Below are 23,503 nucleotides of genomic sequence, written 5' to 3'. Positions count from 1 at the left end.
ACTTACCTATAGATGAAGAGCACGAGAACAACACCAATGAGTCTGAAAGAGATAGAGAGGTACTGGAAGAAAACATATCAATTGACGAATCTATTTCAAATTTAAATATAAATGATGATGGCAATGAGGGAGCAACAGTCTCAGAATTGCAAGCAACACCCAAGGCAAGGCCAGTGAGAGAGAAGAAGTTACCAGAGAAATTTAAGGACTACGTAGTCACAAGCACAAAAAGGAAGAAGAAAAATCAGTTTAGTGAAGAAAACATTGTAGAACCAAAAAGTTGGGAAGAAGCAATGGACTCAGAACTAAAAGAAGAATGGTACAAGTCAATGGAAAATGAAATGAAATGCTTTGAAGAAAATGAAGCTTTTTCTTTGGTCAACTTGCCACCTGGAAAAGAGCCAATAGAGCTCAGGTGGGTATTTCAAATAAAAAGAGATGAAAATGGAAAAATAACTAGACTCAGGCCAAGGCTAGTAGCAAAGGGATTCATGCAAAAGCTCAACGTTGATTACTTCAACACTTTTGCACCAGTAGTTAGATACGTAACAATAAGATTTTTAATAGCGCTAGCTACAAAATATGATCTCACTATATATCATCTGGATGTAGAAACAGCTTTTCTAAGAAGCTTACTACAAGAAGAAATTTATGCTGTGCCGCCTGAACCATTCGTTAAAACAGGCGAAGAAGATAAAGTGTTAAAACTAAACAAGGCTATCTACGGTTTAAAACAAGGGTCAATGGCATGGCACGAAACACTCACAAATATATTAGTCAAGATGGGACTGAAGCAGAGTGAGGTGGATCCGTGTGTTTATCAATATAAAAATGAAGAAAAGAAGGAGTGGCTGATCGTAGCAATTTACATGGATGACCAAATGGTCTTAGTTTCATCAGAAGAATTAAAGAACAATTTTGTAAATCAATTAACCAAGAATATGAAGATCAAGGATATGGGAAAATTGAAACATTTTTTGAACATCAAATTTGAATACTTAGAAGAAGAAAAAGGATACAAATTGACTCAAAAAAATTACATTCAGAATTTGATAATTAACTTTAATTTAGAAGGATGCGGTACAATGAAAACACCTTTAGAAACAAGTTTAAAGTTAGAACAAATTGAAAACAGTCCAGAAGTGCCAAATTTTCCATATTCTGAGGGAGTTGGTTCAGTTTTATATCTAGGACAAACATCAAGACCAGATATATGCTATGCATCAAGTTATTTAAGCTCGTTTAATAAAAATCCGAAACGCATACATGTAGAAAGCTTAAAACACTTACTAAGATATTTACACGCTACTAAGAAAGTAGGATTGGTAATTAAAAACGACAAGAGTGACTCAATAATTGGATACTGTGATGCAGATTGGGCAAATGATGTAAGAGACAGAAAGTCTATCACAGGATACATATTCTTTTATAACGGCTCAGCTATTTCTTGGTCAACGAGCAAACAGAAAACAGTGGCCACATCAACATGCCAAGCAGAGTACCAAGCCTTGTCAGCAGCGTGCAGCAAAGCTATTTGGATTAAGCAGTTGATTAATGAATTTGATCCTGAAGTAGCAGCCAAACCAGTTCAGATGAAGGTAGATAACAGAAGTGCTATCGATTTATCCATGACTGCATCATACAAGAAAAACGCAAAGCACATTGATGTAAAACATCATTTTATAAGAGAACAGGTCAAGGATAAAATTGTTGAGATCCAGCATGTAAATTCTGAAGACATGGTCGCTGATTACCTGACCAAGTCATTAGAATTACCTAAACATCAGTTCTGCGTCATCAATTCTGGGTTGGAAGGAGAAATTCTAGGATAATAAACAAGAAGAAATACAAAGAAGAAATAGTGACTTTAAAAGTGTTTATTATTACACATTAATTACTTGAAAGTTTATTTTTGATTTTAGTTTACTTGAAAAGACACTAAATACTTAAAATCAGACTGGTTAAACTTTGTTAATATTATTACTAATTCGTTATTGTTACATATAAAAGTTAAAATGTTGATTAAGAATTGAACTTATATTTTAGAGGGAGTGTTGGGATAAAATATAGTATCATACATATAATAGTACTACACTTGATACTCATGCACATATATATATACATACACTATGTAACTTAACGCGACACTTACTATACCTTATTAAACGTAGTCGTACGCTAACCTTGTGTGCTTTCACTTACCTGCTTACCTATCTACCTAAACCTATTAATTACCTTCAACAGTAATTGAAGATCTGATTTGTTTCGAAGCCGCAGAAAAATAATTACTCCCATACGAGCCTTCGGAGCGGGATGTGAGAAGGAGCCATATCTCCTGAATCTACGCCAGAGTACTAATCGTAACGAGGACGTGGTACCCACAGGACTTCCGCTCCGAGTATATCAGTTGGCACTCGTGCGGGGACTGTTGGGTGCGACACTTTTATCGTTTTGTCAAGTGTTGTAGGTAAAGTAAGTTTTTAAAAGGTTCAAATTACGAGCTGGTCGGAATCTTTGGCTTCATTTGCACTATTAAGGTTAGTATTTAGAACACTCTAGAACTTCGTGAAAAAGTTTTGAGGATCCCTCTCTTTTCGAGGAAACACACTTTGTCAACAGGATGAATTCTTTTTTTCTGTAACGTACCCATGATTATACCAATGAGTAATATCATGATATATTGCGTTGGAGGTGCGCAATTTTGGAAATGAGGTCGAAATGAGAGATTCGTAATTTATTAATAACAGTCAAAACACCAAAAGATGAAAAGAAAAAACCATTTCTCAACATAGCAGACGGTCGTCAAAACTAAGTAATCATGGGTTCGACTAAAATGCACCATGTGGCCGTCGTCGGTCAGATTTATGCCTCTCAACATATATATTTTTGAAACAACTCGACATAATTTGCAAATTCGGTCAAATGACTGATTATCGGAATCACTTAAATTTGAAAATAGCGGCAGCCTGCAGTTATATGAGTAAGCAGCGAAGCCTGCAGAAGCCCGTTGTAATTCACGAGGCTGAAGTTAGTATCGTTAACGTAACCAAACCAGAGACATCTCTGACCAAACAACGGGAAAAAAATCACTACATTCCCAATTTTACAATGATTTTTAAGGAGCTAAGATTTCCAAATATGAGTCTGTTTTGTTTTATTACGGTTTAGTGAATTTCAGACAATTCGAAAATTGCGAAATAACGGTTCTTCCTCGACTAACTTCAATATGATTGTAATTCTAAATTTAGAATACATATTCACGTCTTCGGACTTCAAATGATTTTCAAATTTTCTGATTTGAGATGCAAGTTTTAGTTAACGTTCGTTTGTTGCATATTAAATTATTTTGTGAGTTCATACTTGCATCAAGTTCCTTTGTTATATCAAAAGTTACCATTTTTTTGGTTTCTATAAACGGTTTTTGTACCTGGTCATTAAATTTACCGGTGAAAGGTAAATAAAAAATTATAAATTTCGAGTGGTCGTACGGTGGTTAAATTTTTTCATGCCTTTTAAAATTCGCGTCAATGTTCATGAGTATTGACTGCAAAACGTTCTGAAGTGATTCAATAATTTTTTTTATACTTCTATCCCAACGAGTTTGCAAATTGAAATTCCGGAAGGCACAAAATTGAACAACATATTTCAAACAATCAGCCTGTAATCGTTTATAAAGAAATAATATTCACATTAAATTATATCAAACTACAGTTTAACTACTTAATGTCGACAATTTGTAATTTGGCAGATCGACGATTACCAGATGCGATGGACAGTTATCAAAGCGGTAAAAAAAATACTGATACCACGTGTGGTGCGATGCCGTCCGAAGCACGCGACGGCGACATAGGCTGCGATGTCGAAGTGTCCATATCATGGTTCAGGCTTTTGTGTTTTATGTGTTCACCCTTTTGTCACATATACGACACGTTTTCCGACATTAAGTCTGCAAAGGACTACTTTACGGACCAAGAAATTGCGTATGGCTGCATAACGTTGACCTTCATTGGATTATCGGGAGCCGGAAGTCTTCTAATTTCTTCCATGATGAACCACCGAAAGCAGCGGCAGACTGAAAAGGTGAATAAATTTTCCCATAGCATGAATATTAAGTATGTTCCCCGCAGCTTTGACCTAATGAAAATCGCTATTGACTTTACCCGATATGTGCCACTTCAGGAAAACGAACAGATATTTTCGTGTAGAAGAGGAGATTTCCTTTTCGCCATGATTAACGTTCTGTTTGATCTGAGGTTACTATGGCATTATTGGAAGCGTTTCAGGTACGCAATGAATGTGAAACTGTTAAGAAAATCCAAAATGTCAGGAAAAATCGACGAAGCTGCTCGTATAAGTTTTGATGAGGAACTCGAGAAAAAGATTGAGAACCTATCTGTACTCTGTCTGATGCCATCGTTTATAGAAAACGTACCACAGCTGACTGTACAACTAGCAGGCATGGTCCAGAAGGACAAACCGATAGGATATTTAAGTACGGTATAATTCTTTATTACTTATAATTTATATATTTAACTACTTATAAATGAGAATTGTGTTCTACAATTTACTAGACATAAAATTACCAAGTCACATATCTATATTTTACATAATGTTTGATGCAACAGAATACATGAAATGTTTGCTGAGACATTTTATTAGAAATCTTATTTTCACAACATTGAACTTATCGGAAACTATTTAAATTTTACAGTGTGGATCAGAATGACTGCGTTAATATTTGTCGCTGTGGATTCGCAAGCCTATTATCTTTATATATATTCGGGTCGTTCTCGTAGAGCTGTACTAAATAAATGGTATGTTTTCCGGATTTGGCTGCAATGTTACATCAGCATTGGTAAGTAAACAGAATGTATGTGAATTTCAAGTTTTATACTTTTATCACATTTGTTGTACGAAGCACAGGCCTGAATTTTTGCCTTCTGTGTTGGCTGTGGAAAAAGTTGTGACGTCACGAACGATCAACACTGTATGATACTCTCTAAATTTTTTCTCTGTATCATGGTTTAAATTAGTGGTTTTACGCTATCGTTCAACATGTCAGTTATTCGACTCACTCAAGTCGGATAGTCCTTATAGGAATCCTCCATACAGAGGGTAGCATTTTCAAGTTTCTTGAGGTTCGAATAAGCATTTATCCATAAAATCAAGTATCCGGAAGTTTTGAATGTGGCTCTTTTTGATAATAAAGTCTAAATTGTAGCATGATTTGAAATCAACGATGTCAACACGCGAAATTTTGTTTTACTAATCGGTGGTGAAAAAAAACTGGTACTCAATAGATTATTATTAATGTTTCAGTCTGCTGGATATCAGCGACCACGTTTATAGTGTGCAAATGTCCAATATACATTTTGTTGTTCATCGTTTTCATATGGATGATATGGGCTATTTACATCTATAAAGTAAACTGCGAAATTAAGGAACTCTTCAGCTGTAGAAACAAAGCTTCATCTTGGAGTGCCTGGAGAGATGTCGCTCTGCTCTTCTGTTGCGCCTTCCTAGCTTTAGTACACATGTTCACTTTCTTGGATTTTAAGAATATGTGCACTTTCGTTCGGATGGGATTTAAAATTCTGAAAGTCCAAACGATCCAAAACCCGATGCCTTTAGACCAAGATATGGAGGGTTGGGTCGACGTCTCGAATCGCTATCTCTTGGAAGAACCGGAAGCCAATTTTGGTTTAAGACTACTTGGATCTGATTTGCACTCACCATTCTCACAAATACTCAGGAGAAGATATGTACCACGGGTACAACTCACAGCCTATAAAAAAATAGTCGAAAAATAGCTGTGTTGTTAAAATAAATCCTTCTTTAACAATTTTTGGTGTATAGGACGATGGATCGATCGTCGAGTATACTGCGATATCTGTATTTAATCCAGAGACGTATATTATTAAAAATAATAATTATTAAAAAACAATACATTTGTGTTAAGTAATCTCTATTTTCCATTACTGTCAAAACTTTTCCTTATCAAAAAAGAGGCGCCAAAAACGGGGAACAAATCGATTCGCTCTCGGAATTTTATTGTTTCAATTATTTGTTCTCTTCTGGGTTACCCCCACTACAAAAAAGGTGGGTTCAGTAAAAAAAAAAACCAAATGAAAAGAAGGAAAAAATCGACCGGCTCTCGAAATTTTCTTTCTTTGATTTGTTTTTTCTCCAAAAATACAAAAAAAAAAGCCGGGATTGAATTAAAAAAAAAAAAAAAAGAGTGAACTGCAATCGAACCCGTGTCCCGCATCACTCCATCCTCATGTTGTTTTTTTTTGAGGAGGAAACCATATTTATTTAGATGAACAATAAATGTTCAATATTTACAATATTGCACTTTTAATTATCTTAGTTTATGTAACTCCAGCTTAAATTTTAAGCTCAATCTAACATTTTGTTTTACATTAAGTGGTTAACTTGTTTTTTAGTGTTTTGTTTAAGACTTGAATGCAGTATTATAGCAAAGGCAGCAGTAATTAACTTAAATACAGGAAAACTTCGCGCAAAAACCTGTGATTGAAAATTCATCCTCATGTGGTATCCACTCAGCCACACCACAGCTACGTCCGTGATCGCGCGTTTGCTCGGTATGTTTATGGAGCTTGCTTGGAATTCGCTGATGGTTCTCTGGAAGATTCAGTTCGAGAAAAAAAAAATTTCCTCCAACCACTTGCCCATTGCACATTTTGCATAAATGTTATCGAGCTGGCTTCGTATATTTTTCCATAGACTGCGTGTACAAATATTCGAGAACACCAGGCGTCACATATTTTCATATCAATAAAAAAAAAAAAAAAGTATTCGGGCTGGGAATGGTTAATTATTTTGGTTCAGCGTTCGCTAATTGAATCCAAGATTTATCAAATCTGGAGATACTTTTATTCGCTGACATTCATAACTGAAACAAAAAAAATCCCAATTCTTGCATTCCTGGAAACATCTGTGCGAGCGGGGACAAGGATGCGATTGGCAACCACTTGCTCGAGCAACCGAGTGTATCTATATATACACGATTGTGGGCCACCTTCGGTGCATGGCCGGCTAGGTGTCAGGTCGGAAATGGGCCACCTTCGGTGCGTGGCCGCCTAGGTGTCACGTCGACGCTCCAATCTAGCTGGTTTCACGAAAAGCCAAGCGTTGGAGATCTCCCTACTCATCTCTGATCTATATATGCACGATTGTGGGCCACCTTCGGTGCATGGCCGCCTAGGTGTCACGTCGACGCTCCAACCTAGCTGGTATCACGAAAAGCCGAGCGTTGGAGATCTCCCTAGTCATCTCTGCTCAAACGACGCGAGTTTGTTTACCTGTCATACATTTATTGACAGCCAGATAACGCCACGGACTTGGCTAAAGCAAAACGATCAGGAACGTCTGCATATTTTGATAACGGGTGAAAATGTTTCGGGAAACACCAAAGATCGTAATTGAAGATGCGACGGCGCCTAGCGCAGCTTACGCGCCCAGCGTACGCATGGAGGATTTAATTGATAAGTTGAAAATCCTCAATTACGACACTGAATTCGTACAAAATATGAAAATGAAACCTATAAACAGGTACGGTCCTCTTACTAACTAGGATCCTACTCATTTGCCTGCGTGATTTTTTCACTATGCGATATTAATCCAACAGGCATTACTTTGTTGTTGCGACCAATTCGGGGGAGCAGTTTTACATGTTTACTTCGCTTGCTGCCTGGTTGATAAGGAAAAGTGGAACGAGTTTTGAACAGCCGCAGGAATACGATGATCCAAACTCAACCATATCCATGATTCTTGATCACCTCAGAGCTATCGACATTGCCGTCGAATTTCCTCCAAACAAATTAAAGCAGGGCGCTGGCGAGCATGCTATTTATGTATTGGACTGCCTCGCTGATCAGGCTATCAGAGTTGTCAATTTCAAATGGAAAAAGTAAGCAGGAATGAACAGGCTTGAATGATACCTACATTATTATTTCAAAGGGCATTGTTAATAATTGATTCATGGTCTTAATCATTTTGTATTTGGGTGCTCTAGTTTAAAATCAAACCTGCAAAGATCTGCCTTTCGTTTTGTAATTTTCAGATTTCACAAATATGTTAAATTATATGCTTCCATTTATTCTATGTAATGTTATCACGAATGATAGTCAACATGCCAAATCGAAAGCCCAAAGTGGTTTCCCATGAAACACTACGGATGAAAATAGATCGCATATTTCAAGTGTCTTTATTGATGCAGAGTTGAAATACCCCCAGAAGATCCTACACCGGAACCTGAGATAGAAGATGACGATGCGGAGTTGATACTGGAAAAAGTTGAGGAGGAAATGTTGGCTGAGTATGAGGAGGAGGACGAGGATGACGTTTTACATGTAGATGACATAACTAAATTATATGGACAAAATATGGTAATTAGTAAACTAATTCAGACTTTGACAAATTTTTATTTGTACATTAGCGTCAATTTAGATGATCGACAGAAAAACTGTAAATGCATTCTGTTACCTCTCAAATGATTTCACCGAAAATGCTATGATTAAAAAAAAATAAAAGTGCATGGAAAATTGAATGCAAAAAAATCCTAATTTTTTTAATACAATATTTTGTAGCTTGACATTCAGAAGCCGGAGAATATCCTTGAGTCTAAAACAGACATGGAAGAATGGAAACTCGAATTAGAGAGAGTCTTACCTCAGCTGAAGGTAACTGTAAAAACTGGTAAGTATTCAAATAATTGATTGATTGATTTCATGTATAGCGACGTGGTTTTTCTCAAAACCTTTCCTGGTTGTTAAACGTTTTTTATTTCAATTTCTGTATCAGAAATATATAAAACTTTCGTAATAAAAAAAGTTCATCATCTACAGATTCCCGAGACTGGAGAGCTCACTTGGATCAAATGAAACAACATCGGTCAAACATTTATGCGAATCTTGGCAATACAAAGAGCCAATTAGAGAGGTTGCATTCCGACATAGCAAGTACGTTGGATAAGATAAAAACACGAGAAATGTATGTAAACAGACAACTGGAGCCTGTCCTAAACGAATTTCAAACATTGCAAGTAAGCAAATGGATTTACTGTGATCTAAGACAATGTGATAAAGTTCACACAAGCCATAAAGACTACAGAGGTATTTACTGAATTTCATCATTTGGCATTGTCTCTGTGATCAGGAGGAAATGTCGAAAGTGAAGGAACAGTACAGAGACGTCAGTGGTGGAGTGACTGAGAGAACGAGAACTCTAAATAAATTAACTGACGAATTAGAGCAAGTTAAGCGAGAAATGGATGAGAGAGGATCAAGCATGACAGATGGAAGTAAGTAACAATTGCAGTTCAATACTAAACAATTTGAATTAGTTAATTATGGATCGTTGAGTGTGGATGTAAAAAAATTTTTCAACTTTCTTCCTGCAGCTCCCTTGATAAATATCAAAAAAACGATTACAAAAATGAAGAACGAAATCTCGGAGATGAACGTCAGAATCGGTGTTCTTGAATACAGCTTGATGTGCACCAGAGTTCGTGATCGTACTCAACTTCAGGAAGATATGAACAGCACAAGCAGCTCGTTGATGATTTGAGGAAAATTCAAGGTCATAGATATCTAAAGTTCGTGCATATTTTTCGTGTGCGACTGAAAGATTTGCGGGGGAACTTTTCTATCCGATCAGTTAATATTACTGTCTTTGGATTATTACCTAGGTTTTTCATACTTGGTATTAGAAATGGAAGTACTACAAACAGCATATCTGCATATTATTCATTTTCTCTTATTGAGTATTTAGTTTCGTTCCATAATATGTCTGAAGAAAATTTTTTCGGTAGCTGAATCTCTGGGTGAAAAAAAACGGAAAACAAATTGATCATAGCCACTATTAATTAATCCGAAAGACGTTTCCTTGACGCTATCATAGTGCCTTGTTCACCACCGTTATCAGTACCTGAGATCCCACCGAAATAGTTGATAAGCTATAACTATAAACGGAAACTACAACCGTGTCTAGGTAAAGATCATTGCACGATTAGTAATAAGACACATCGCAACTTATAAACTAGTCAGCATAAATTGTTATCATTCCTTTGATATAAATGTATTTATTAAATTAATGATTCTCAGTCTTTCGCCGCTCATATTTTACATAAAAGTTATACGATAACCGATCACTTGTAGGAGTTATGAATGAAGTTTTTGCTGTGAAACACTATAGCCATGCATCAAGCATCAAAACTAGGTTTGTAAATTAAATTATGACAAAGTTCCGAACTCGCAGTTTTAAATTTAGTTATAAATCTATGATTACCTATCTTTTACCAAATTTTATTCCGTTGCGTCTAGTAGCAGTGGATAGAATATACTAAAATTTTGATGAAACTAGTGCTTAAAAGTCAATTTCTACGCACTAGTGTTTTACGCTCGTCAAGACATCCTTATTTTATGCGCACTTGTCACAAAAATTATTAGTTTTCGTATTTAGAGTGTAACTATTTAGAAGATACCAAACCCTAAACAGCTTCCGATACTGTGTAATAGCCATAATTCCTGCAAAACTTTGTATTTTAAAAAAGTTCTTTACGTTTTTTGTAAATCGCCATATTAACACATTCGTAACTGGGCGTTCATTTTCTTTGTTTTCTCTGTTTTTTTTTTTCACTCATAGTTCTGATTGAATTATTGTTTTTTTTTTCTGCAGTCTCTTGGGTTTACAGTTTTTTTATATTTTTGATTACATAAACGCGGGAACGTGCTGAGATCGAGCAGTCAATCACCCATCAAAGTATCGCCGTATAGATACATATCGCATGCCGAAACCAAAACCGTAACATTTGGAAAAAAGTTTACTTACGAATATATGTTCAAATTAAAGTATTAAATGGTACTACATAAGTTTTGACGGAAGTGTCGAAGAAACGAAATTTTTTTAGTTACTGCAGTTTGATTTTGGTCCTGAGATATTATTCAGACATAATTCACCCTCCTCAACTTCCCACTCTCTCCACGCTCTCTCCCGCTCGTAAGCAGTGTAAATCACTAATTCTCGTATTCCTTTTACGAGCTACGAAAGCATTCAGTGATGCGGTTTCCGAGTGTACAGATACATTTCTCTTGTCGCTGTTTTGCAACTATCCTTTGGAGGTGCTTATAAATCGAGTGTGCGAAAACCGTAAAACGACGTGTAGATAATTATACTACAGCAATAAAGCTTCCCCGTGGTTTTCCTCGTCCAATTGTAATTCGGATTAATCGAAGCTACCGTTTCCTCCCTCAAGATTTACGCGGTCCAACTATCGCCGCAGGTAATAAATGATCGACAATCGAAAATAATGGTGGATGGACATTAGACTGTAATAATACTAACGATAAGTTTTTAAAAGCGGTTCTTACAGTTGAATATAAAGTATACCATTCCTTGGCAGGTTCATTATAAATTACAATTTAATCATATCTAAGCGATTATGGCTTGTGTATAATGAACTTGTTATGTTAAAACGCGCTCTTGCGCTGTTCCGTGTCTTCTGATTGAAGTTTTTTTTTTTTTTTATCACTGTATATTTATCCAGTTCTCGACGGTGCAGTAAATTAAAAAAACCGCGTTTTTTTCTTGTCAATTATTTCACCGCGAGAGTCGTAACATTCACGACAAATAACACGCTGGATGCCTTACGCTTGCAGCGTTTACACGTATGGGAATTTTCTAGTTATTGCGTTGAAGATCATTCGATGTGAAACTTTTCACTTTTCCGTTTCGCTGTGAATTATAACATCACAGTTTCTGCCACATACGCATAAAATAATACGTACCTATTCACATGTATGTATGTGTCGCAATGATACAGCTTTCACTTCGCTGCGCGGCTGAGAAACGATCGATATAAATTTTTCATCAACACAAAACAATTTGAATTGGTATAACAATTTTCTGATGATAGAAGTTGCTACTTGTGGCGAATGTCGTTCGGGAAACGATTGAAAAAATATTGCGAAGTAAACGTATTAATTATCCGTATAAACGACGTCGTCTGCATAAACGGGTGAAAGTAATTTCGACGTGTTCATTTTAACATAATGTTTATACGCTACAAGAGCTCGATATCTAATACGGAAGGACTATAAATAAAATGTTCTAATTGTAAAAATGTTTTAACGCAAGTGATATATATCTGTATTTTTATCCGTATCTGATGCTTAATTTCTTGACATTGAAATGGATCGAAAGATGCGCCGATGTCCAAGTATCGATTTCATAGGAAAAGTGATTATAATTATCGATTAAAAACTCATTATATACATAAGTTCTCAATTTGTCGAAGGTTTTCACATGCATTGTATATGGATTGAAATTTAATCAGGGTTACGATGATTAACCTTCAAGACCATCTCCTTGACTTCACAAAGTATAACAATATCGGCCAACGACCGATGTATTAGATGCGTTAATTTTTTTCTGCACAATGTCGGAGTTAATTAGTCACGATCGCGTGATACTCGAGTCACTCTCAATGACAGCAACGTGATTCATTAAACATATTTTAATTTCGAGACGACGTGCTCCGAAACCTTCGAGAAATTGTTGAAATCAATTTCCCAACCAAGTATCGAGCATAGGTACAAAAGTTTTTCACACAGCGTAATATGTAAGCTGGTGAAAATAATTCTATGAAAATTTCTACCAACTTTTACGAAAATTACTATGCAAAAGTGTAGGATTTCAAACGACTCGCAGTTTTTGAACTTAGATTTACAAAAAAATTCGTGCTTTTGTAAAAAGTACGAAAAACTAAGAATCGTTACGAAATCTGAGCTCAAAACTACGAGTCGTTCCAAATCCTACACCGTTGCAAAGAAATTTCCTTAAAAGTTGGTAAAAATTTTCGTACGAATTTATAAAATTATTTTCACCAGGGTACTCACTTCGAATAAGATACGAAGAAAGAGAGGAAAAAAACGATCGATAGGCAGGGCCGGAAAACGAGGGCGTGCGGTAGATACGGAATGACGAGCCTAAAGACTGATGATGAGTATAGTTGATAACGCGTACATCTGTGATACACGCATCTCTATCTCATGAATTGACCAGGGATACTTAACATCGTTAGGTCGTGTTCAAGCCGCGATTAGTCGCCAAACTTGTAACGCTACGAGAATGCAAATGAAACGAGAGAGCGTAATAAGAAGGCAGATCGTCTGCGGACTTTGAGCGGCATGAGATCGTGAAATCATGTGGAAGTAGTAATTCTCCGTCAAGATCGGTCGTATATCTCCGTTCACCCAGTTTTTTGTAGCTGAGGATCGTCGTTGTTGTCGATTATGGTGACCGTCTTATCGGGTGACTTTAATATTATACACTGCATACATGCATCTACGTTACACCTCGAACGACGGGGAGGAAGAAAGGGAAGAATAATATAGATTGAACCAGAAGCGGATCTTTATTTTGGAATCCCAGCAGTCGATGCGTGTACGTTTCACCGAAGAGTGAATACTTGCTTGCGTACGTGCCGTGTTTACGAAGGATGAAACGAAACTCTTGACTGTTTGACAATATCCGCCTTGCGGAAATATGACGTATATCGATTCTTTTGTTTTCACTCGCGCGGTGATGTTGACGGCCTTTATACGCGTATGACACGGTCTTCTTTGTAGTTGAAAGTGTCCAGTTATCGAAAACGAAACCGATTTTCTGAATAGGAACGTCTTGAGACTGAACCAAGCCGAAGACTAGTTCTCGATATTTGATGATCTAGATGAGAAAGTGTATTTTTACGACTAAACCCCCGTTCTGCCATAATTTATTTAAACTCACAATCACACGGCAAGAATAACAGAGATCAGCCGACGCTGTGAGGCTTAGCCGCACTGCAGACATGTGATACATCAAAAAATTTGCTCGTGTTGATGTTATCGGGCGGCGCAGCGGCAGTTACTGAAAAAGTCTCATCGCAAATAGATAATTACAATCCCGGCGTATTATGCAACTCAAAATAACCAATCTGACTTTATCCGAGGATCGATAATAAAGCAAATTTGGTGTATCAGCAATAAAAATTTCATTGTAAGTAATGGCGCTGGCCGAGAAGGGGTCAGTCGAGTTGCGGACGATCAACACAAATAACAATATTTTCGGATCTTCCGTCAAGTAAGGCAAATCGTAATAAGATAATGTATTCATGGTCGTAAGATTATAATATATCTGTAAAAGCTTCCTGGTCGAGTATGTTCATGTATGATAAATCGTAAAACGTTATGACGGAAATCAACGTGTTAATTATTACATGATTTATCTTGTAAATTCGAAACGAGAATACAAAGAAAAGAAAAATTACGTAATGAATTATCAAAAGCACGAATCATCGAATATACTAGATCACAAATCATACACGGTTGTCTATACAACGATTCTTGATCTAGTATATCTGACAATTCATAACATTACATGATTCGAGACACGGTCATTTTCGAATAGGGTTAATTGTAGCAATATGCTGCATTATTACATCACAATATACAAGAGACTCACTTCACAAACGGTAAGAATTAATGTCATTATACAAGCGTAATTAGTAATTGTAGATAACGTATTTGACGTACATTGAAACTGAACCCAGTTTGTAATTCATTATTATTCGATCGATCATGTACAGCAAATACATAGGTACACCCTTTTCGATTTCGTTAGTTTGCATTCAAGGTTATCGTAAACGTGAATCCAATATTGCAAGATTCGATACATATACCTATGTACACATATATATATATATATATATATATGTGCTTACGGTTTGTAATAAATTATAACTTGTAATAACGATTATTGTATAGCAAAATTATTCATTGTGCAACGGCTGGTTCGGTGGTTTTGTTCATACTGATTATGGTATACAACTGAAAATATTTACAAACTTGCACAACTTAAACGCTTGAATCGCGTATTTATTGCAATGACCCGTGTTCTTGAATCTACAACAGAGGATACGAGCTGTATGTCGGACGTAAGGATTTGGTCGTATTGGGATTATAGTACGGAAATATTGGAATTATTAATATTCGAGTGGCAGAAATAATTAATGATAATAGATACGTGGCTAATTGTGTTCTTGTTTACTTTTTGTTCGTGAAATGCGAAATATTTTGAACACGCATTTAAATGGCAATAACAGATTTTCTGTGAAGAGGCGTCGATGTTTAAGCATAATGCATTTCACATTTTAACCGTCCACGGATTTCAATGATAAACTATCAGTACCGGTATTCTTCGTGAAACGATATATTTAAGCCGGCATATGAATCAAAAAATGACATTTTTCTCTCATCAATTTTAAGGAACTAATTCGCTGTTCGCGAACTCTTTTAGTTATAATCAAAATTCAAGTTTCGCAGTACATATCTGCAGCTTTTACAGGCCGGTCGGAAATTTCCATTGCTGTACGTATCTCTGACATTTGTTCCATCTGTAGTTTCTGCTTATCACCTCAAGCTACTATTCCATGCAGTATTATTTTTAATATTCGTTTTGGACTACGGTGAACTTTTCTAATTAGAAAAAATTGTAATTTATAACAATAATTTTTGTGACGTTGGTTCATTGACTTTATACACTGAGAAAAAAAACGAAATATTTGTATCCAACAAATGTCATGATGATATTTGTTTCAATAGTCCTTAGCAGATAATTCATTGATTCAAAAAAATGTCTGATTGTCGCAATAGTAATAAATCTTATTTAAAATAAACTTTTTCTGCTGCAAGTAAATCGCCATTTGAAATGATTAAATGTCTGCTACGAACTATTGGAATTAACGTTTCCTTTCATTCGACTATTTTACGTTTAACCGTATTTCTATTTTCTACTTCTATCTTTTTTTTTTTCTTCAATCGGTTCTTCAGTTCTCGTATCGTGCTTGCAATTCATCTTTCGTGTTTTGAGAAGTCTTTTTTCTTCTAAATATATGTATACTACGAGTATAATTAGAATGCCTACTCGAATTAAGCAAAGTATCGAAAATCAATTTTCACTCAATAAAACTGACGTCAGTTGGTTTTAGATACCGGTTTCGTGAATTTTTTACAATACTCGACAAACTATGTGCCGTTTTCAATGAATTTCGATCGTCGGCTATATAATAGCAGCGTTTAGCCTGATAACGACGAAAGTCTGAATGCAAACGATTTGTTCCACGTGTTTTTATATCAATATACTTACACTCAGTTATCGTGACACGTCGCGATCGTTTACGTATACCAGTGATTAATAATTATTTGCAAATGAAACGTGACGTCATTAATCATCACTTGTGACACGGTATAATATGGTGAAGTTTCTATTTGCTGTAGTTCAGAAATCGCGAAAGAACCATCGATTATGACAACGGAAGTATCAGCGCGTGCAGGAATTGCGGCAGCAACACCTAAAGACTCAGGAACTGCAGGAAATAATGGGTAAGAGATGCATCGAGCTGCACTTTATCCGATTACATCAGATATAACGTTTGACGCAGGTTTGAACTAATTACAGTTGGTCATAATTTTATTTACTACTTTCGTCAAATTCACATCGTTATACCGGGTGTCCCATTTTAATCTCACACCTGATTTACATCGGAAAATACGACTCCGATCAAGTATTGAGTAAAATGAAACTTTTAGGGTTCGAAGGGGGACGTTTAAATAAACAACATTATCTTGCTCCAGAATAAAAAATGGCGGCGTTAAGATGGCCAACATGTTTTTTTTTTCAACTGGAAACACGACGTTTTTTTCACCAAAAAATTTGTCAAATCAAAACGAACAACTTTTGTGGGAAAAATTTTCCCATCCAAGTTCACAATTTTTAGGTGAGGACAATTTTTGGTTTGCGTGTGCGTGCGGATCACTCACAAGGATTAATTAAGTCTCTGCGGCTCGTCACTTCCGCAGTCTTTTCAGACTCCAAAGCCTCCACGTAATTAAGTGTACTCTGAACACTTTCTAAAGGTGTTCAAATATTCCCCCATTCAGCATTCAGCGAGCCGCAAAGACGCAATCCTTGTGAGTGTTCCGCACGCACACGCGCACCAAAGATGGACGTGAATGGTCAAATTTTTCTCTCAAAAGGTGTTCGTTTTGATTTGACAAATTTTTTGGTGAAACAAACGTCATGTTTGCGTTTAAAACGATAAATTTTGGCCATCTTAACGCCATCATTTTTTATTTTTAAACAAAATAAATTTCTTTTTTGAACGTCCCCCTTCGAATTCTAAAAGTTTCATTATACTCAATACTCGACAGGAGTCGTATTTTCCGAGATAAATCAGGCGTAAGTTTAAAATGGGACACCCGGTATTTAAGTTACGTTATTCAAATAATTGCAAGCCTGCAAAATTGTGCAGATTTATTGCGGAATGGTATACTTATATTCGACAAGTCGGATCTATATCATCTAGATATAGGAAAAGTGATCAGCCCATCCTAAGCTTGTCTGGAAAACTTCATCAGTTATTATGTAATGTGACATACTTTGATGAATTCGTTAATTGCTCGTAAGACAAATTATATTCAGTAACCCTATTTGCCGGAGTGATAAAACAGCAATGTCACTATTTACGCTATAATCAGATATAATTACTTTATATAGGATAAAGTTTTGAAATTGTTTACCGATGAAAGAACTTATAAACAAACTTGAAAATAACTGATATGCCACAATAATTCCACCGAAGATGTTGTCGTGTTTTTTCAACAATAGTAATTAATTGGAGAAAAGTAACTATAGCGTAATATAACGTCACAATTGTTCAGTCCATTAATTCTAAACGTACATAACTAATTGTGCAGTGCCACAAATCTTATTTTCATCAATGTTAATACCATCTAGCACTATTTGTTGCAATTGAATAATTGGAAAAGCTAAATGTCAAAGTTAAACATTAATTTCAAAGTCTTGCGACTGATTGTCAATTATGATGCACGACCGTGATAATCAGTTTCGTCTCGAGATCTGGAGTAAAGCTTAATTCTGTTGTAAACGTGATCCTGTGGAGAATACTGAATTATTTTACGTTCCTGTAGAAAACGCTGAACCGGTTACGGAAAAAAATTCCATTCTACTCGAAATGATTGAATTCATTTGATATTTGACGATCTTTAAGGTAATTCATATTGACAAACAATGATACACGTTACGGATCTATTATATTATGAATATTGAGATGTATACTACATGAACGAAATGAACACAGTTTACAAACACATACTTCACTTGCCTGAGACGTTGATTCTTCCGGAAACGCCTGAATTTAGCTTTTAAACATGAGTCTATTCGAGTCGAAGTTTTGAAATTTCGAATTCAGAGCGCAAGCATTGAGTTACTCTATTCTATAAACGAGAGCAAGCCTTATGGCTAAAAAAATTGAGTAGTAAGCCAGCGACATATACAATTATGACCGATCAGTAGGCGATCTGTAATGCCGGCCCGACTGCGTTACTTATCGACAAGAAAAACTCTACAGCGTTTTCGCTTACCGACAGATGCTGAAATTTACAGAATTACGGACGGACACTTGAACTCTTAAACAGAAGCAAACGTTAGCGGTGGCCTATCTCGACTATTGTAAACACATTTGTTGACCTATGGCTGTTCGTATGACTCACGTTGATTTGGATAAATTGGTTATCTCAAGCTGAGCACTATCTGCCTTTACCAAACTGATGTCAAACTGCGGTCAGGCTTGAGCCTCGCTTTGATACAATATGCGATTATCATATCAGTATTCTTTTACAGCACGTCAATGCAGAGGCAGGAGCTTCCTCCGCGATTTACAGTGCCGTGATACGTAAAAATACAGTAACGGTGTCAAGTCCATTGTAAGAATAGGTCACGTGTGCGAGCTTTAGTATGAATCAGAATAAAACTATATGTAGCAGTTAAAACTCATTCAATATCGCTTAATCAGATATCGATTGCCCAACTTTGAACCTAACGAGAATCAATGATAACACGCGAAGTTCCGACGCAAGAAGGAATTAAAATTTGTAGTGAACAAAACGATTCTGCGATGTCGACCGTTCCTCTTTTAGCGGATTATCGAGCTCGGCGAGCTGCCGATGACAATAAAAACCAGAATGTATTACGGTGAGACATTTCTAATTTTAAATGTCATGTGCTAATTGAAGATTGTAATAACAATGGCACGATTTGAGACTGTGTTTTCGTATCTCGTCGTAATTCAGTACGTAGCTTTTGTCATTACAGGTCAAAGAGATTGTTGCATTTTCATGAATTTCATGAATTTATTTAGTAATTTCTTTGTTCCAGCAAACCAGCCAAAATGCGACCATCCAAAACAGCGATAATAATTTTGTACGTAGTCGGGGCACTATTGCTAATCGGAGGTATCGTAGTTGGATTATCTTGGATGAGGATATTCAATCATATACTCCTGAAGGTGAGTTGCTGATCTTTACTGTTGAATTTTTATGCGAATTTTCGATACCTTTGGAATTGTCTTTTTTTTTAAATTAGTGCGTATACCTAAATCGATGAGATGATTATTTAATTCTAGGAATTAATATTAACGCCAACGTCGACAAGTTATGATATGTGGAAAGAGACACCGATTCCTATGTATCTGAAATTACACCTTTACAATTGGACCAATACCGAAGAGTTCTCTAATAACGCTACTACAAAGCCCAATTTCGTGGAAATGGGCCCTTATGTTTTTAGGTAACTCAACGCACAGACCGTACAGATACCTATGTTCAATTTATAACTAAAAAATTTTTGACCTGCCAGAACGAAATAATCTCTGCTTACTTCAACTGGTTGCTTCACTTATCATAATTGATTAAAATTTTGAATATTTCATTTTATGCACAGAGAAGAACATATAAAAGTGAACCAGACTTGGAACGATAATGGGACAATAACATTCCAACAGCGGAGGATATGGCATTTCGATGAATCCATGTCAAATGGAAGTCTTGATGATGAGATAACAAATTTAAATGTTATCGGTGTGGTAAGTTTATTTCCAGGTTACTGTAGAATGCAATTCTTAGTTTGGTAAAGATTTGTGTACCGGGTAATCTTTTGCAAAAGCGCTGTGGGGCGCTATAGTATACAAAAAGAAGGATGTATGAAAAAAGATTTTAGATTAGCATGCTCATAAGAAGAATAAGGATAAAAATCAGAAAAAAAAATTAACCGACAATGTTTGATGACAACAATAAGTCAGGAACATGTTACAATCCTGGCAGTTGCATTAATTTATTTACTTGTGTGTAGACAGTCGGTCACTTTGTACGAAATGAGAATATCGCCGTTCGCTTGGCAGTGAACCTTATGTTGGAAAGATATGGAGAGAGTTTATTTGTCACCAAGACTGCAAGAGAACTTCTGTTCGAGGGGTATTCCAACGCATTTCTTGATTTTGTTCACACTTTGGATATCCCTGGTGTCAATATTCCTTTCGAAAAGTTTGGATGGTTCTATGGGGTATGCAATTTTATATCAAAAATCTATGCCATGCATTTGGTTTGGAAATCTAGTGTGCTACATAGATTCAAGAATTTTATTTAAAAAAACATTTTCTCAATTTCGCAGCGTAATCTTTCAGACACGTACGACGGCGTGTTTAACATGCATACTGGCGTGGAAGATGTGTTAAATCTAGGGGTATTAGAAAATTGGAATTATAGGAACAGAACCGATTTCTGGAGTGGAGAATGCAGCATGATAAGGGGGACGACTGGGGAACTATGGCCACCAGTCGACCGTGACGAAAGCATAGAGATATTTGCCCCAGACATTTGCACGTGGGTGTCATAATGGAATTATCAGTTATTTTACCACACCATTTAAGATCTGATAAAACGTACATTATTGGATCGACATTTCAGATCACTAGTATTGTCGCGTGCTAATGATACCAAAATCTTAAACGTCGAAGGGCACAGATACATCACTGACAGAGCTACGTTCGATAATGGTAGTACAGTCCCATCCAGAGCCTGTTATTGTATAAAAGAACCGTGCCAGCCAAGCGGAATGCTGGATGTATCAGAGTGCAGATTTGGCGCACCTGCTTACGTTAGCTTGCCACATTTTTATCAGGCGGACGATTACTATGCTAATGCCATAACCGGAATGGAGCCCAGAGAAGGAAAATACAACTTCGAAATGGTTCTAGAACCAGTGCGTATTTGGCAAATGCAAATTTAATAACAACCTTACACCATAGAAATTACTTTGATTTCATTGAGAGGATAAATAGAAACAGGGGATACTTCATAAAGTACAGTTTTGATTATACTGTCATTCAGTCCCTTTTCACTTGCAGCTCATCAATCTAAATTCAAGATTTTCTCAATGTTCGGTTTACCATCTATGAAAACATTCATCGATGTATAACATGTGTACGAATATTTCAGACCACGGGAATTCCACTCAATGTCAAAGCGCAGATGCAGATTAATATTCTAGTTGAACCAGTAAATGGAATAGCGTGAGTAAAATTTGTTCTGGCTTGCGAATAGACTAGACTTCATCTTGATATTCCTTAGTTAATATAAGATTAGATGAATATAATAAAAAGGATGATTGATAAATAAAATCCTTAAGTTGGGTAGGTCGTTGATTTTAGTTGAGTGTGTTTATTGTGTGTTTATTTTCAGATTGCTCACTGGCATCCCAGCAGAAACGTATATTCCGATGCTGTGGTTTAGCCAAGAAGCTCAATTATCAGAGGAGCTGGCAAGCCAAATGAAAATGCTGCTCGAGCTTCCTATGTTGGGCCACGTGGGGTTCACTATTATAGGTGCTATCGGACTTGTGCTACTTTCCATTGGTATCTGTTTGTGTATTTGTCGAAGATGTCGAAGTGAAGAGAATCAGTCGTTAATAGATGCCGAGGATTCCAACAATCCGTCAAAGTCTGACCCAGTGCAAACGTGATGTTAAAACATTTTTACAGCGTATTAAACATCTTTGAGTTTTAATTGTTTAACATACTATGTTAGACACCTTTTTGGTAAATATACACACGAAGAGAACAAGCAATACTTCAGAACGATGCAGCTTGAGCTCCTACTTGTGGAAATGATGAGCTTTAAGATATTACACAAATTTGAATATGTATTAGACGGTCAATTTTATCCGGATATTAGGACCCTAAAAATTTTTGTTTAAATTTACCAATTGTAAATATAAATCAGTTGATTACATATGAGTGAATCGTGTAGCGTGGTCCTTAAAAAGGTAATTTTTGAATTTCGACCGGCTTCACCCCCAAATTGACTCCACATAATTCAAAAATAATTCCATCATTTTTTCAGATTTCTATCTCAACTCTAGCCTGTGCCCCAAAGAGGGTGGATTCCATTCAATCCTTTCGGGGGCACATCAAATTTACCAAACGAATTTAGATGAAATTCAGATTCGAAATCAGTGATCCAAAAAACCTCCCTATGCCAAATTTCATCCAAATCTGTTTGGTAGATTTGATGTTACCCTGAAAGGGTTCACTATGGAAATCCATTCTCCTTGGAGCACGGGTTAAAGTTGAGATAAAAATCTGAAGAAATTAGGGAATTATTTTTGAATGATGTGGCGTCAATTTGCGCGGTGAGCCGACCGCAATTCAAAAATGACCTTTTTAAGGACCATCCTAGTGAACACTCTTTTCAATAGCATTATGTAATGCATCCCATGTGATAGACAAGTGCCTGAGGAGTAAACAGTGTACCTACTGTAGGTGTCTCGTTCAATACGAAGCTTTTGACCCGAACGAGTGTTCATCCCGGTTCAGTTTAGTACGTAAAAGATTTTTCTTCGACATGGCAACCCTTGATTATTACACTAATCAATCAGTTATACTGTCAATCGAATAAGTTTCGAAATTTTTACGTTGACTTATGTACATCATTTTTATCATTTAAAAATAGAGCTTACCGACTTTGTTACACATTGCCCATTGCCCAAATACAATTACTTTTGTAGTACCGTTATCGTTGAAGTCGTGAGAACGTGCGGATGATTTTCTTCTAATGGTGTCGAAAATCTGTATGAATTTTGCGTATTAATGGGCTTTGCTAGGTTACATTAGGTTAAAATATATACCAGTACTCGTTATTGCTTACTTATATTTAATTCTGACTGTTCAATACTCCGTGGGAAGACACAAGAGAAGAAAACCTCCGAAAGGGGGAGAAAAATCAAGCAAGTAAAAAGATATTCCCACGACTTGGAATGGCGAATTAATAGAGTAGGCCATTCGCACATATGTCAACTATTTTTTATTGTGATAAAATATGTTTGAAATAAAAATATGTATTTATTTACAAATATAACACCCATTTTTTCTATACATTAATATTACTCGTACGAAACTAATACTCATAGAGAATCTGAAACGTTGTCCACCTTTCTAGAATTCAACAGGCTTGCATGTACGTATATTTTCACACTCAGTTGCATGTTCTTAACAGAGTTTGACTTTATCCTGGTCAGTTTTGGTACG

The 23,503-nt window shown here is 36.2% G+C and overlaps 3 protein-coding genes across 9 annotated transcripts; all 3 read left to right on the top strand.

The window, feature by feature from the left end:
• Window positions 1–2,320: 2,320 nt before the first annotated feature.
• Window positions 2,321–5,810, top strand: LOC124299672 (uncharacterized). The gene is made up of 5 exons (XM_046752943.1): window positions 2,321–2,537; window positions 3,749–4,080; window positions 4,180–4,492; window positions 4,712–4,855; window positions 5,320–5,810. The coding sequence occupies exons 2-5, from the start codon at window positions 3,769–3,771 to the stop codon at window positions 5,808–5,810; spliced, it is 1,260 nt and encodes a 419-aa protein (XP_046608899.1). The 5' UTR covers window positions 2,321–2,537; window positions 3,749–3,768.
• Window positions 5,811–7,244: 1,434 nt separating this feature from the next.
• Window positions 7,245–10,129, top strand: LOC124300946 (intraflagellar transport protein 57 homolog). Its single transcript, XM_046755461.1, has 7 exons — window positions 7,245–7,575; window positions 7,652–7,933; window positions 8,243–8,411; window positions 8,613–8,721; window positions 8,871–9,067; window positions 9,181–9,325; window positions 9,425–10,129. Exons 1-7 carry the CDS (start codon window positions 7,418–7,420, stop codon window positions 9,589–9,591), a joined length of 1,227 nt encoding a protein of 408 aa, XP_046611417.1. The 5' UTR covers window positions 7,245–7,417; the 3' UTR covers window positions 9,592–10,129.
• A 925-nt stretch (window positions 10,130–11,054) lies between these two features.
• On the top strand, window positions 11,055–23,333 carry LOC124300943 (protein croquemort-like). Of its 7 annotated transcripts, none has more exons than XM_046755450.1 (10): window positions 11,055–11,305; window positions 16,341–16,445; window positions 19,300–19,429; window positions 19,547–19,710; window positions 19,864–20,005; window positions 20,272–20,481; window positions 20,590–20,801; window positions 20,886–21,180; window positions 21,417–21,490; window positions 21,660–23,333. In XM_046755450.1, exons 2-10 carry the CDS (start codon window positions 16,369–16,371, stop codon window positions 21,937–21,939), a joined length of 1,584 nt encoding a protein of 527 aa, XP_046611406.1. In that variant the 5' UTR covers window positions 11,055–11,305; window positions 16,341–16,368; the 3' UTR covers window positions 21,940–23,333. The 7 variants fall into 7 exon arrangements, with proteins under 7 accessions (XP_046611406.1, XP_046611409.1, XP_046611404.1 ...); XM_046755448.1 differs by lacking the exon at window positions 11,055–11,305 and adding an exon at window positions 13,446–14,145; XM_046755454.1 differs by lacking the exon at window positions 11,055–11,305 and adding an exon at window positions 14,473–14,536.
• The last annotated feature ends 170 nt before the right edge of the window (window positions 23,334–23,503 follow it).

The sequence above is a fragment of the Neodiprion virginianus genome, chromosome 3 (genome assembly GCF_021901495.1).
Source record: "Neodiprion virginianus isolate iyNeoVirg1 chromosome 3, iyNeoVirg1.1, whole genome shotgun sequence".
NCBI classification, from domain to species: Eukaryota; Metazoa; Arthropoda; class Insecta; order Hymenoptera; family Diprionidae; genus Neodiprion; species Neodiprion virginianus.
Note: the sequence above shows the minus strand (reverse complement) of the source record. Positions and strands in the feature narration are given on the sequence as shown.

Excerpts from the sequence above, each read along its gene's own strand:
- LOC124300943 (XM_046755448.1), top strand. The coding sequence starts at position 14,069 with ATGGCGCTGGCCGAGAAGGGGTCAGTCGAGTTGCGGACGATCAACACA. Across the intron at positions 14,146-16,340 it reads ATTTTCGGATCTTCCGTCAA|TTCAGAAATCGCGAAAGAAC; the intron begins GTAAGGCAAATC and ends TATTTGCTGTAG. Across the intron at positions 21,181-21,416 it reads TCGAAATGGTTCTAGAACCA|ACCACGGGAATTCCACTCAA; the intron begins GTGCGTATTTGG and ends CGAATATTTCAG.
- LOC124299672 (XM_046752943.1), top strand. The coding sequence starts at position 3,769 with ATGGACAGTTATCAAAGCGGTAAAAAAAATACTGATACCACGTGTGGT. Across the intron at positions 4,493-4,711 it reads CAAACCGATAGGATATTTAA|TGTGGATCAGAATGACTGCG; the intron begins GTACGGTATAAT and ends TAAATTTTACAG. Across the intron at positions 4,856-5,319 it reads GCAATGTTACATCAGCATTG|TCTGCTGGATATCAGCGACC; the intron begins GTAAGTAAACAG and ends TTAATGTTTCAG.
- LOC124300946 (XM_046755461.1), top strand. The coding sequence starts at position 7,418 with ATGTTTCGGGAAACACCAAAGATCGTAATTGAAGATGCGACGGCGCCT. Across the intron at positions 8,722-8,870 it reads GAAGGTAACTGTAAAAACTG|ATTCCCGAGACTGGAGAGCT; the intron begins GTAAGTATTCAA and ends CATCATCTACAG. Across the intron at positions 9,068-9,180 it reads ACGAATTTCAAACATTGCAA|GAGGAAATGTCGAAAGTGAA; the intron begins GTAAGCAAATGG and ends CTCTGTGATCAG.